At 43.0% G+C, this 12,207-nt stretch overlaps 3 protein-coding genes across 4 annotated transcripts in view; all 3 read left to right on the top strand.

Annotated features, from left to right (window-relative positions):
* The first annotated feature begins 570 nt into the window (after positions 1-570).
* On the top strand, positions 571-3,198 carry LOC109542259 (uridine-cytidine kinase-like 1). The gene is made up of 11 exons (XM_019911406.2): positions 571-773; positions 939-1,072; positions 1,127-1,217; positions 1,290-1,372; positions 1,427-1,704; positions 1,760-1,960; positions 2,017-2,139; positions 2,189-2,444; positions 2,499-2,644; positions 2,701-2,841; positions 2,898-3,198. Exons 1-11 carry the CDS (start codon positions 721-723, stop codon positions 3,069-3,071), a joined length of 1,680 nt encoding a protein of 559 aa, XP_019766965.1. The 5' UTR covers positions 571-720; the 3' UTR covers positions 3,072-3,198.
* Positions 3,199-3,591: 393 nt separating this feature from the next.
* LOC109542257 (cleavage and polyadenylation specificity factor subunit 5) lies at positions 3,592-7,678 on the top strand. 2 transcript variants are annotated; one of them, XM_019911404.2, is made up of 5 exons: positions 3,592-3,958; positions 4,021-4,285; positions 6,204-6,369; positions 7,118-7,232; positions 7,291-7,678. In XM_019911404.2, the coding sequence occupies exons 1-5, from the start codon at positions 3,783-3,785 to the stop codon at positions 7,310-7,312; spliced, it is 744 nt and encodes a 247-aa protein (XP_019766963.1). In that variant the 5' UTR covers positions 3,592-3,782; the 3' UTR covers positions 7,313-7,678. The 2 variants fall into 2 exon arrangements, with proteins under 2 accessions (XP_019766963.1, XP_019766964.1); XM_019911405.2 differs by having other exon boundaries at positions 7,272-7,678.
* Positions 7,679-9,924: 2,246 nt separating this feature from the next.
* The window catches only part of LOC109542203 (glutamate receptor ionotropic, NMDA 2B), a gene marked incomplete in the record, with an annotated part of 42,080 nt that continues 39,797 nt past the window's right edge, over positions 9,925-12,207 (top strand). Inside the window, 2 exon segments of the mRNA XM_048669975.1 lie at positions 9,925-10,622; positions 10,686-11,003. Of these exon segments, the coding sequence (XP_048525932.1) occupies positions 10,511-10,622; positions 10,686-11,003 (430 nt within the window).

The following is a 12,207-nucleotide window of genomic DNA, read 5'->3' as shown; positions in this document are numbered from 1 at the left end:
ACACTTAGGTGCAAGATTATGCCAAAATTCCATGTTTTCCGTCCCATTTTTGCTCATTTCTCGGAGGCTAAATGAGCAAGAACGCTCATTTGTACATCATTCTAGACAGAAATAAATGGCCTTTTTTGAAAGTGAACTATAGATGGGGAAATGTTGGCAGTTTTCTCAAAAAAGGCTTGAATTCAAGAAGTTTTAGTTTTGCGTGGTTTTTTTTGAGTTGCAAAATCCACTTAGAGCCATAGATAAAGACAAGCTTAGAGCCACAGAATTCGTTTTGGCATCGTTGGATAGAGATTGAATGGGGGGGGGGTCATGACCCCCATGACCCCCCCCTTCCCTATAGGCCGCACTTTGATTGGCCATGACAAGCTTTGCTAATACTTCCACAGATCATAAATAGACGCGCGCCACAGATTACCAAACTCTTGTCGACGTTTACGGCTGACAGAATTCTTGCCCTTGGGCATATGGTGAAATGCTCGGATTTTAACGGCTCGTGGTAAGCGCCATCTGAACAAGCCTCATGTAATTATCTAAGGCCAGTCCACAGAACATTCCCCCATATAGGGGGGATATTTTGTGGGCCAGTCAGCTGATGTGACAGCGGTAACACTTTGCACGTTCAGGTGTTAACCTTGCCCACAAACTACATACTACATTGTTGCTTGAAGACGTGCGAATAGAGTGTGAAACCAAAACGTTCGATCGACCAAGGAGGAAATGGCCGCTAAACTTGAGCCCGAAGAGCTGCACTCAGCAGCCAGTTCAGACAAGTAAGAATTCACCTGTTTGGGGCCCGATTTTCAATCAATTCTAGCAAGCACACGCCTCAAGAGGGCTAAAAATAGCCAAGGCGCACATCTAATGCATTCTGCGAATTACCGGCACTTGTGCCGCAATCCAAACCATCTAAACTGAGCAATTATTTACAATTTCAGCGATCTGTTGGACTATAAGGACTATTCGGAAGTGTGTCGCGACTTGGAGGACTTGGAGGAGACCAGCGGCGACTTCTACAACACTCCAGCCTCTCCCATCACTGTCCCGTATTGTCCGCGCCCGCGTTCCACAGGTACTCAAAAGCCCAATTACCTCATTAAAGCACTATCTAAAGCGTTCCCTTAAGGCTCACGAAGGTCGCCTAGAGGAAGACGGCCCCGAACAACCTCACTGAATCAGGCCACCACCACCCTGACGAAAACCGACGTAATGATCAGGTATTTGGGGAGTATTTGAGCCTGTAAATTAAATCGTAAAGGCTTCTTTATATAAAAAATGGCCCCTTGCAGAACACCGCAACGAACCATCTACACTGCGGGTAGGCCTCCGTGGTACAACAGCGAAGGGCAGAAGGTGGAGCCTTTTGTTATCGGTAAGTCTACTGGGGGGAAAATTTATCGAACGTTGTCCAGATAAAAAAAATTAGGAATATGCGGCGGAAGCGCGTCGGGTAAGACAACGGTGGCGGAGAAGATTATCGAGTACTTGGGGGTGCCTTGGGTGACGCTCTTGAGCATGGACTCCTTTTACAAGGTGCTGACCGAGAAGCAGCACGAGATCGCCGAAATTAACGAGTACAATTTCGATCACCCCGATGCCTTCGACTGGGACCTGCTGGCCACCACTTTGCAACGACTGAAGGAGGGACGCAAGGTCGAGGTTCCCATCTATAACTTCCTGACGCACTCAAGAGAGAACCGCACGGTGAGCTTAATCGTTTCTTCATCGCGCAACTTTTGAGTAGCCAACTAATGTCCAGAAAACCATGTATGGGGCCAATGTGATCATTTTCGAGGGCATTTTGACGTTCCACAACGCCAAGGTGCGCGACATGTTGAATCTGAAGATTTTCGTGGACACGGACGCGGACGTGCGATTGGCCAGGCGACTGAAACGGGACATTACGCAGCGCGGTCGCGACTTGGAGGGCGTTTTGAAGCAATACACCAGCATGGTGCAGGTAACGCGATCCAAAAGCCGCCAACTTGAAGTTCTGCAGTTGATGATGATTTTCAGCCCTCGTTCAACCACTACATTGCGCCCCTAAAGACCCACGCCGATATCATTGTGCCGAGAGGTGGCGAGAATGAAGTGGCCATTCAGCTGATAGTGCAGCACATCCACACCCAACTGCAGCTGGTAGGGTGGTCGAAATTCCGAAGCTCATTAGTAAACTTGGGGGTTTTAGAGAGGCTTTAAGCTGCGGGAGGAGCTGGCGCAAGCCCATGCGATGAACAGCGGACCGCGACCCCCCACAGTAAAACTCCTGCCCACTACGCCCCAAATCAGGGGCCTGCACACGTTCATCCGAAACAAGGACACGCCCAGGGATGAGTTCATCTTCTACAGCAACCGGCTGATCCGTCTGGTCATCGAGTACACCTTGAGCCTGATGACTTTCAACGACAAAGTGATTGAAACTCCACAGACTGTTCTGTACCACGGTAGAGTTTCCCCAGATTCCCATCCAGATTTCGCCTAATCCGGCTGATTTGCAGGCAAGCAAATGTCGACGAAGAACATCTGCGGAGTGTCGATATTGAGGGCGGGCGAGACTATGGAACAGGCGGTTTGCGATGTCTGCAAAGACATCCGCATTGGAAAGATCCTGATCCAGACCAACCTGCAAACTGGCGAGCCTGAAGTATACTGCACTTAGAATTCGCCTTTCGTTAATGATTGCAACCAGGCAATTTTCAGCTGTATTATCTGAGACTGCCCAAAGACATCAAAGACTACAAAGTGATCCTCATGGATGCCACAGTGGCCACGGGGGCGGCTGCGATGATGGCGATTCGCGTGCTTTTGGATCACGACGTGGCCGAAAGCAACATTCTACTGGTAAGCGAATAGCGGCTTCTATGCGCTCGTGGGTAATACTGTGCGTTTTTGAACAGGTTTCGCTTTTAATGGCCGAGTCAGGAGTGCGGTCCATTGCGTACGCTTTTCCCAAAATCCAGATCGTCACAACTGCAATCGACCCGGAAATCAACGACAAATTCTACGTGTTGCCTGGAATAGGCAACTTTGGCGACCGGTACTTTGGCACCGAGCCGGGCGATCGCTGCTAATCGGGGCCCGGATTTAATGTGATCTTATTTAGCCGTATGTTTGTTCGTTCATTTGTCCTAGTAGCATAGAGTACTTAATTAGGAAATGGCTGTTTTTGCTTAAGAAATAAAGTTTTCTTTAATACAAGCACGCGCCGCATCTATGATACGAAAAAAAGAAAAAAATCACTTACTCAACACGACAACTATTCCAGTTTGCGCCCCTCTTCTAAGTAATGGGGCCGTTTAGGGCTGCGGTTTTTAACTATTTGAATACGTCAAGAGACGCTTAAATGCTGTCAGCACCGTCAACATTCTGGCGCCGCTGACACTTCAAAGCAGTAGCAGCAACATCCTGCAGACATTCTCATTTTATTAAATAGCCCGTCATTGAATTTCAAGTCAAAGGCTAAGATTGTTTCTGACTGTAAATAGTATGTAGTCTGTGCTTCTGACTATTAATAAAGTCTTCGGCATCAGTCCAGGGCACCCTCAGGGTGCCTTTTCGGGAGCATGTTGGCTAACCTGATTTGGAGGAACGTGCTATCAGTGCTAGGTACGAAGTCACCTGGCAACACTGTAATCGATGAATGTTGGCGTTCTGTCGGTTCTACATTTCGTGAAATTTTCGCGTCGCCTTGCGTTCGTTTTTGGCGGATTCTTCGCGCTTTTGTCGATTATTCCTGTTTACATTCGCTTAAGCCAAACGTACAGAGTGCAGGTGCCCCAATAATGGCCATGAATTCCTCACAAGTGAAGGCCCAGCATTTGCAACAACAGAATAACATGGCCGGCCCTGGCGGTACCGGGTGGCCGAGACGCAACTCCCAGAACTCGACTCCGACCACAACAGTGGCTGAACCACAGTTTCCTACCACAACAGGTGCCATCAATCGAATAATCAAGCTGTAAGTAAAGGGGCCACAGTGGGGTTAGGAAAGGTGGGCTGATTCGAGGCCTGGTGTTGTAGATACCCGCTGACCAACTACATCTTCGGCACCAAAGAGCCCCTTTTCGAGCGGGACCCCTCAGTGCCGGCCCGTTTCCAGCGAATGCGCGACGAGTTTGAGAAGATCGGGATGAGACGCAGTGTGGAGGGTGTTTTATTGGTGCATGAACATGGTTTACCTCATGTTTTGCTGCTACAGCTCGGCACCACGTTCTTCAAACTGCCGGGAGGCGAATTGAACCCAGGCGAGGACGAGGTTGAGGGCCTCAAGCGCCTACTGACTGAGGTGAGTACTTAGTGTATAATTTTCAGGTGGATTATCCCCTGCCCCAAGTGCCAGGGGAGCCCTGCATATTGTTCTACCCGTAGATGTTGTTATAAGGTTACTGTTAGTACAGTAAACCGGAGTTATTTTTTGTATAAACTGACAGCTCTAAAGCGTCAAGCTACACAGTATTGTATGACGTCACCCGAGAGGTTTTTTGTCATTTCCTAATCACTTTTGAAACCAAAAAACCGGAAAGCTAAGTGCTTGGTGTTTGCTAAATTCAAACATGCGAACTTTGTATTTATATGCCGGTGTTCAGATCGTTTATGTGCGGCCGAGGTTCTCAATTTTTTTACTTTAACTAATTGCTCTTACAATTAAGCAGTTGGAGAAACAAACTCTACTGCAATTATGTTTTTGGCAAACTTTGGAAAGCTACTTTGAGGCCTCCGATTAGTTATTTGTGTGAATTGTTTGCTATTTTGTACGGTATTTTTTCAGTTAAATATCTATTGAACTTATAGAAGTCCAGTATTTTTTTCTGTGAAACTGCTTAATATCAAGTGTAGTTTAAGTTAAAAAAATACAAAATTTGAAAATCGGCCGAGCATAAACATGCTCACCTTTTTGCAGCTTAGACTGGCCCTGTCGGTCCAATGTTACTTACTATATTATTATTAAGCAGTTATGCCGGCAAGTTGTGTTTTAAAATAAGGGATTTTGGGTGGAAACTGTCTGGAAAACTATTAATTCGATGTAACAACTTACCTTACTAGATTTTATAGTTTTTTTGATTAAACTATTTTATTTTTCTGTTAGAGATTAAGGGCATTTGAACTGATTGAAATAAGAATACATGGTGCTTGGTCTCATTGGGCCAAATTTGCTGTTCATAAACTGTTTGGCCAAATTTGTAAACTTCCTCCGTACATCATGCTAACAATTATAGTATATTTTTTGTCCGGCTGATACTGTAAAAGTACACTAAAGCGCTGTATGTTAAGAGCCCTGATCAGCCATTCGGACACTGTAATAATAAAATTATTGTATTAGCGCGTTTTAAAGCTTTGGACTGATCTTGTCTGTCTTGTACAATAATTTAGACGATAAGAAATTAAACTTGGGCTGTATTTGCTGGGGTTTTAACCATTTTTTTAATAGACTCCCTGTATTGTAGAGGCGATGGAAATGGGCAATTTGTTCTTTTGTAAGTCGCAAATGCTTGCAAACCCATTGACATTTTACAAAGATAATTTTTGTGATTTCTGGTATCAGAAAAGTTTGTTCAAATTGACTGTTAGATTCCAGTTTTGTTTAGCTCAAATTCACCCTTTTGAATCTGGTACTGTGCCCTAATAAATGCGTTCCTGAACTATTGCTATTGACAAGACCATTTTTCTAGAATTACTGAACTCTTTTGTACAATTGACTGTTTCCATGCGCATTATTATTAAAGAAAGGATTTTTGAAGCAAATTTCGCTTTTTAGGCACAAAAATGTGATTCACAAGGTCAATTTTTAAATTTTTAGTATTTTTTTCGTTTGTCTTAAAAACAGTGAAAATACCAAAACCCGACTAGTCAACACTCGAACAAAAGCCGATTATTTTTGTCCAATCTGGCCTAACTCACGCGTTTTTCTTACTGTTATTAGTAAACTTCCCTCGTATCTCGGGCCGGTGGGACAAGGATGGGACGGTTTTTAAAGCGCGCGTCTTGTTGCGCTCTCTTTCAAGCACCGGGCCGGCTAGATAGGCATTTGTCATGTGTGTTACCGGGTGTAATCGGAAATTGGCGAATCAGTGTCCCTTGTGTAAGAGCGGGGATTTTTGATCAAAAGCGACAATGTAAAACCAGTGTTTAGTTTAGCCCTAATAGAAGCAGCATGTAAACAGTAAAAATTGACGGTTCCGCACATTTTCTATGGCATGTTACAGACCCTCGGTCGACTAGATGGCGTTAAACAAGAATGGCACGTCGAGGATATTATTGGAAATTGGTGGAGGCCGAATTTCGAACCGCCTCAATATCCTTATATACCTTCGCATATCACCAAACCGAAGGAACACAAACGGCTTTTTTTGGTCCAACTCCAAGACACGGGTATTGTATTTTTGACATTCTGTAGTAACTTTGTATATGATTTGTTTATTTGTGAATCGACGAACGAAGACTGTATTAATCATTATTTATTTAATTAGTTTTTGGGTTTTTTTTCTGAATGGGCTCGGTTGCGATTGGTCAACTGTATTAATGCCGCAACCAAGCGCATTCAATTCAATGGGGAAAAATCGTTCTAAAACACTTTTGTGCGTAGATTTAAAATGAACATGTTAATCTTAGATAGGATTTCACTCTTGTGTATTATAAATCAGATTTTTTCACTAACTGAGTGGAAAATACAGGGTGTTTCTAGATGTTTGCTACTCAGATTGGCGCGGTATTTAATGGCCTAGAAGCACTCTGCCAAATTTGAATCGTTCAAGGTTGTATTATAGTGTAACAACATGTTCCTTGGAAATAAATCGTCTGTTCTAGTGTAGACTTTTCTCTGTATATTGTAAATATTGTTCCATTACAGGGATTTTGAGCGGATTATTTGCAGCAAAAAAGCCGCCCCCAGCCAGCAAAGCTCGGTTAAAGTGGGGCTTTTTTGTTGGAAGTTGCTCGAAATTCGCGCTCCGAACATTCACTCTCTTATTTCGATTTTCAACTTGTGTACTGTCTACCTACTAGTAATCTTAAGCGACTTGTATTATGAATATACGCGGCAAATGTTTAGCTTGTAGTTACTTCGAGAGTTTGTGACTAAGCTGGGCTCTTTCCTTTGTTAATTCTCGGTTGTTTTTAGCGCTTTTTGGGGTACCGAAGAACTACAAGATAGTGGCCGCCCCTCTGTTTGAGCTCTACGACAACTCTCAAGGATATGGACCGATCATTTCCTCCCTACCACAGGCGCTGTGCAGGTAATTCGTGTGAACACTATCGAAAACATTGCGTTTCAGTCATCAAATGGTGTTTTAGGTTCGAATTCATCTATATGTGATCTCAGAGACATGTCCCAGCAACACAACCAAGTCTCACGATGTAAAATAATTGGACATTATGAATCGTTGAATTTTAGGTATATTTTTTATTAAGTTAACCCCCTTAAATAATTATTTAAGTCGAGCGTACAGGTTAGTTTACCTATGTAGCTCGATCGGATAGTGAAACTAATAATGACAATTACAAATTGTTTTTTCTCTCGCAACTATAACAATGTAATGTTTGAGGACTTCTAGTTTCTAGGCATAAACAATTGTAGTATTTTCTCATGCTTTTTTTACGTGTGAAGAATGATAACTATTACCGGTAGGCGACAACCATTATTTTTTGTATGTCATGAAAAATACACTTGAGGTAACCATTAGTTGAGTTTCATCTTTTTTTGCCCGCAATCCACAGAAAATCAATTAATTGAATTGTATGGTGTGCGGTCAATAAACGTCCAAAGTGTATCTATCTCTGTCGAGATGCATGGATCCAGTAGGTTAAGAGTGCGATGGGCGTGAATGAGTTTAAGCGACGCCCTTTAAACACTATGTAATTACATTGAATTAATCTGTTGATTGGGTTTTGAGGCCCATTAACTTTTGAAACCAGCATTATTTGGGATGGGAAGTACTTTTGTGGTCCTAGTTTGACAAAACGGGTTAATTTTCGCAGTTTTTCGCTCTAAACTGCCGGTTTCTGCCTTCAAATTCATCACAGAATATCACGAAAAAGGTAAGTTCTGGGACATTAATCGTGATTAAACGAAAATTGACCATTTGACCAGGGATGAAAAGTAAAAAAATACCCAGCAAGTGCTCAAATCTATTGCAAAACTCAAGAGAAAATCCGAAACTATTCGCGGGTTCAACTACCGATGGTGGCGCTGCGCGACGTCAAATTACTATTTTTAATACTACTTAAAAAAAAGTGCCCAAATCCAACCGTCCGTGCGATGTTGTCACTGTTCAGCGGCATATTGCGATGCTGCCGCTGCATTATTGTGAGATGATTATTACCTGTTGATTTCCTGTGATCTTTCAAAATTTCCGAGTGTAGTTCTGAGATTTTGCAATATTTGTGCTTCTGTCTTGTTTTCAAAGAACAAAAAACGGATTTAGCTTGAAACAGTACTCGTAAAACCCGCATTTTCATTTTTTTTAAACTTTCTACACTTACATCCAGTAATAGTAATGACCAATAAAATTAATTTTAATTGATCAACAATGAAACAAAGATAGTTTTTTAAACTTCGCTCACACCGTACTATATCAGTAATATCTGATTCAACAAAAGTAAATCGGGAACGAAGGCTCAAGCTGGCAACCACGCAATATGAAATTGTATCCATCACTACCTGCTAGGCCTGGGTAGCAAATTTTGTTATTTTTTGCTAAAAAGACTCCATTGTTGTCAGAACAGATAAATAATCAGACAATAAGGGTTTTTTGCGTTTTCGATTAAAAACTTCGTTTTGTGATTGGTTTTGGAGAAAACGAGAGGAATTTATTTTCGTTTTTGTCTCGAATTCGACACTGAAAAAAGATTTATGTAAAATTTTTACAAAGCTATACGTTTATAACTACTCTACTTTCTCTCTACAAAACAGACAGGGGGTTTTTGAGTAGAAAGTAAAGCAAAAAAAATTATAAAAAAACACATTCTTTTTAAGAAACTCAACAATGTTCAGAGGAATGGAGGTGATGAGATTTCCAAATAATCTGCTATCAACGTTCGGTTATTCTGTTCCTTTTTTGATAGAAAATTTTTCGATTTTTGTTCCAAATTCGACGCTGGAAAGAAATTTCAAAACTTTTTACAAAGCGACCAAGGATTCGAAATTTATTTCATAATTTTTCTCGGAAAATACCCAATATAATATAAAAAAAGTTTGTCAGCATTTTTAAAAAACTTTAGAAAATTGAGCATTTCGAAGGAAGAAAAGACCCTTAAAATAAATCTAACAACAAGTAAAAAAAGGTCTACAACATTTCCCAGCAACGAAACTGAGTTACTGCGCCGGTGCGTTGTGTTGGCGCTCCAAGCCATTAGCGTAGCACTGCGCCAACTTCTAAAAATTCACTGAGTTACCCAGGCCTACTACCTGCTCCGAAACAATGACGTCACTGCCAAATAGCTTGGGACTATAGACTATAATTCGCTTGAAACCCCCTGCGTCCTTAAATATGGAAAATCTGGATCAAAGCGGGCATTAAAAGGCAAAATATTGCCGAAACCCTTGTTCTCCCGATATGAAAATGCGGAAAAAACCCAATCAAAAAGCGGGATATTAATGGAAACGCCACAACCATTGACGGCTTGCGGCCGTCTTGGAAAGGCCATTATCAATTCAGTTGAAGTTCTGTTGTCCAGTTTTTAATGGATTTTTAGACTTGAAGTGCGCCCATTGGTCGACTGGATGGGTTCGTGGTGTTTGGTGACATGAATCAAAGCAACAAATTCGTCCTTCCTTTTCGCGCATGCATTCTGTGGATGGGGCGTATCGGCCTCTCACTCGCTCTATGCGGAATTTCCAAGTCGGTTTTCAGTAGTTTTCAGCGCTCCGATGTCAGCGCTTCAGCCACGGCTGGATGAGGACCGACGTCTTCTGGATATCTCGCGAACTTGCCGACACTCCCACTTTGCGTCTTTGTGAGTCTGTTAGATAAGATAATCGCGCGTTCTGAAGGTTACCTCCAGTTTCCAGAGGGATTTTCCTCCATCTACTGACTGGTGGTGTGATGGCTCAGTGACTTGGGTGTTACGTAACTTGCACTACTGACAATGTAAATGGCCCTTTGTTTGTTTGCGGGAGAGTTTTTTCTGGAATCATTATCGGGAGGTCCTCCAGAGGCGTCAGCTCGTCAAATTTTAGCCACAATGCACGCTTTTCAAACCTAAATTCTGGCATCCGCAGCTTTTTTGAGCTTGACTTTGAGTTTTTCAGGCCTTATTGCGCCACTCTGTAAACAGCGGTGTCCAAAACTCACTAGTTCCACACATTCACAATCATTGAACGTTTTCATTTACCCTGGTAAACCGCAGAGAGCGACAAGGACTTGTGAGTTTCCATGGAAACCGCTAGGTTCTTCTCGGTCTGGACCGCATAAATGCCCCGCTTGTACTAAGCCAGGCGTTTACGAGGGTCAATCGTTGAAAATCTACTCAATTCTAGAATGAACTGGAGGCGGTGAAGTGAAGACAATTCGCGATGAAGTTGACAATGTTTGCGCTCAACCTTTTGGTGGTTTCGGTGGTGAGTGGTGGGCCTGCTTGGAAGGAGGTGCAACGGGGCGGCGGGCTGAAAATCGGCGAAAAAGGAGGTGGGTGCAACTTGGAGGACTAGAGGGGAATTTTGCAACGTTGTCCTGTTTTGTCGGTTGCAGGTCGCAACGCGTCCTCCTTGCGAGGCAACGGCATTAAAATAGGGAGCGGGGGCCGCGGATTGAGGTCCACGACCACCACAACCACCAGTGTTCCGGAGGAGGAGTTCATCCATCCCCCAACTTCTCCATCGGACCGCAATGGCGGCATCAAACACTTGAATATCGGGATAGTGTTGCCGTACAAGTCGTTCGGGGTGCGCGACTACACTAAAGCGATCACCACCACCAAGAGTCTGATTGCTCGCAAGCTGAAACTATTCAAATCGCATGATATTCAAGTGCACATTGTGATGAAGGCTCTCACTCCCAGTCCAACCGGTGAGTTTCACTAAAATTCATCTGGGCCACCTTTTCACTATGCGGCTCACTGCTTGGCCAGTGCTTTTGAGGTTGGAGACCACAGCTTGGTTTGCTTACTGAAGGCTCTCATCATTTGTTCCGCTTTCCATTGTTTCAATTTACTCAAATCATTTGACTTGAGAAGAAAAAAAAAGGACCTCGGCTGAGTTTTCGTTATTTGGGTTTTCTGCCCTATGGGGCAACACTGCCCAAAAGCCAGTGTTCTCCGTGCAGTGGCTTGAAATGTTGAAAGTGCTGGTCAAGCAGTGGGACAGTCAGTGGAAAGCTGAACAAAAAAATTATTTGCAATTTAATGGGTGTTTTATTGCCTGGAAATTTTCTCCAAGTCTCCAATAAAAATGATTATTTTGTGGGAATAAAATCCCGGAGGTTTTTCAACAGTTGACGATGGTTATTTCGTCCGATTTCCTTGAGCCCCCAAATTACGGCCGGCCTATTTTCGATCGCAGATACATATTTATGAGGCTGAATGGAGCTATCGGAGCTCGAAATTGCCTTTGTAGGACTTATTGTTCATTACTTTTATCGGCATTTTGAAGACTTTTGGGGAGCAATTTCGGGAAATTATTATGTGATTAGTTGCAGCGGTTTTTTATGCGTAAAACCCTCTCAGGGGGTTGAGTTAAGGGCGCCCCGTTCCCTATAATGGCAGTTAACTGGCCGACCGTCCGCAACAGATATTAAATTCCTTTGCCCAGTAGTAATGCCAATTATTTCCCGTTAATTATCATGACTATTTGGACGATTTAACAGCGCATTAAATTTAGCTGCAAAGTTCCAAAATTTGACGTGTTCAGGTGTAGGCGTTTGACAGTTGGGAGTTAGTTATTTACTGTCAAAAGAACCAAGTGTTTTTGAGAGTTTTTTCCGTTTAGGGGGTGCGCAGAAACACACTTTGACACGGATGAGTCTCTCAGGTAGTTAATAGTGACGTTTGGGTTTCAACTTGTCAAACTTTGACGGTTTCAGCTGCGTGGTTTGGCAGTTGGAAGCTCTTCAACGTCAAATGTGCGATTCGCATTCATCTTTGCGTTTCAGTTTCGAAAATTAAAGGAAAATCATTCTTGACGCTTCACATGAATAAATCTCTCGACTAATTGACGTTGACGTTTGGCCTACAATTTTGACGGCTTTCGTTGCATATCATTTTCGTAACTGGAAG

This window comes from Dendroctonus ponderosae, unplaced genomic scaffold (assembly GCF_020466585.1).
Source record: "Dendroctonus ponderosae isolate FM_Combo_2020 unplaced genomic scaffold, Dpon_F_20191213v2 Dpon_F_20191213_9, whole genome shotgun sequence".
Lineage (NCBI taxonomy): Eukaryota > Metazoa > Arthropoda > Insecta > Coleoptera > Curculionidae > Dendroctonus > Dendroctonus ponderosae.
Note: the sequence above shows the minus strand (reverse complement) of the source record. Positions and strands in the feature narration are given on the sequence as shown.

Bases quoted from the DNA above. Each gene is read 5' to 3' on its own strand.
- LOC109542259 (XM_019911406.2), top strand. From the start codon at position 721: ATGGCCGCTAAACTTGAGCCCGAAGAGCTGCACTCAGCAGCCAGTTCA. The intron at 1,218-1,289 runs GTATTTGGGGAG...GGCCCCTTGCAG, and splicing joins AAAACCGACGTAATGATCAG to AACACCGCAACGAACCATCT. The intron at 1,961-2,016 runs GTAACGCGATCC...GATGATTTTCAG, and splicing joins AATACACCAGCATGGTGCAG to CCCTCGTTCAACCACTACAT.
- LOC109542257 (XM_019911404.2), top strand. From the start codon at position 3,783: ATGGCCATGAATTCCTCACAAGTGAAGGCCCAGCATTTGCAACAACAG. The intron at 4,286-6,203 runs GTGAGTACTTAG...GGCATGTTACAG, and splicing joins TCAAGCGCCTACTGACTGAG to ACCCTCGGTCGACTAGATGG. The intron at 7,233-7,290 runs GTAATTCGTGTG...ATGGTGTTTTAG, and splicing joins CTACCACAGGCGCTGTGCAG to GTTCGAATTCATCTATATGT.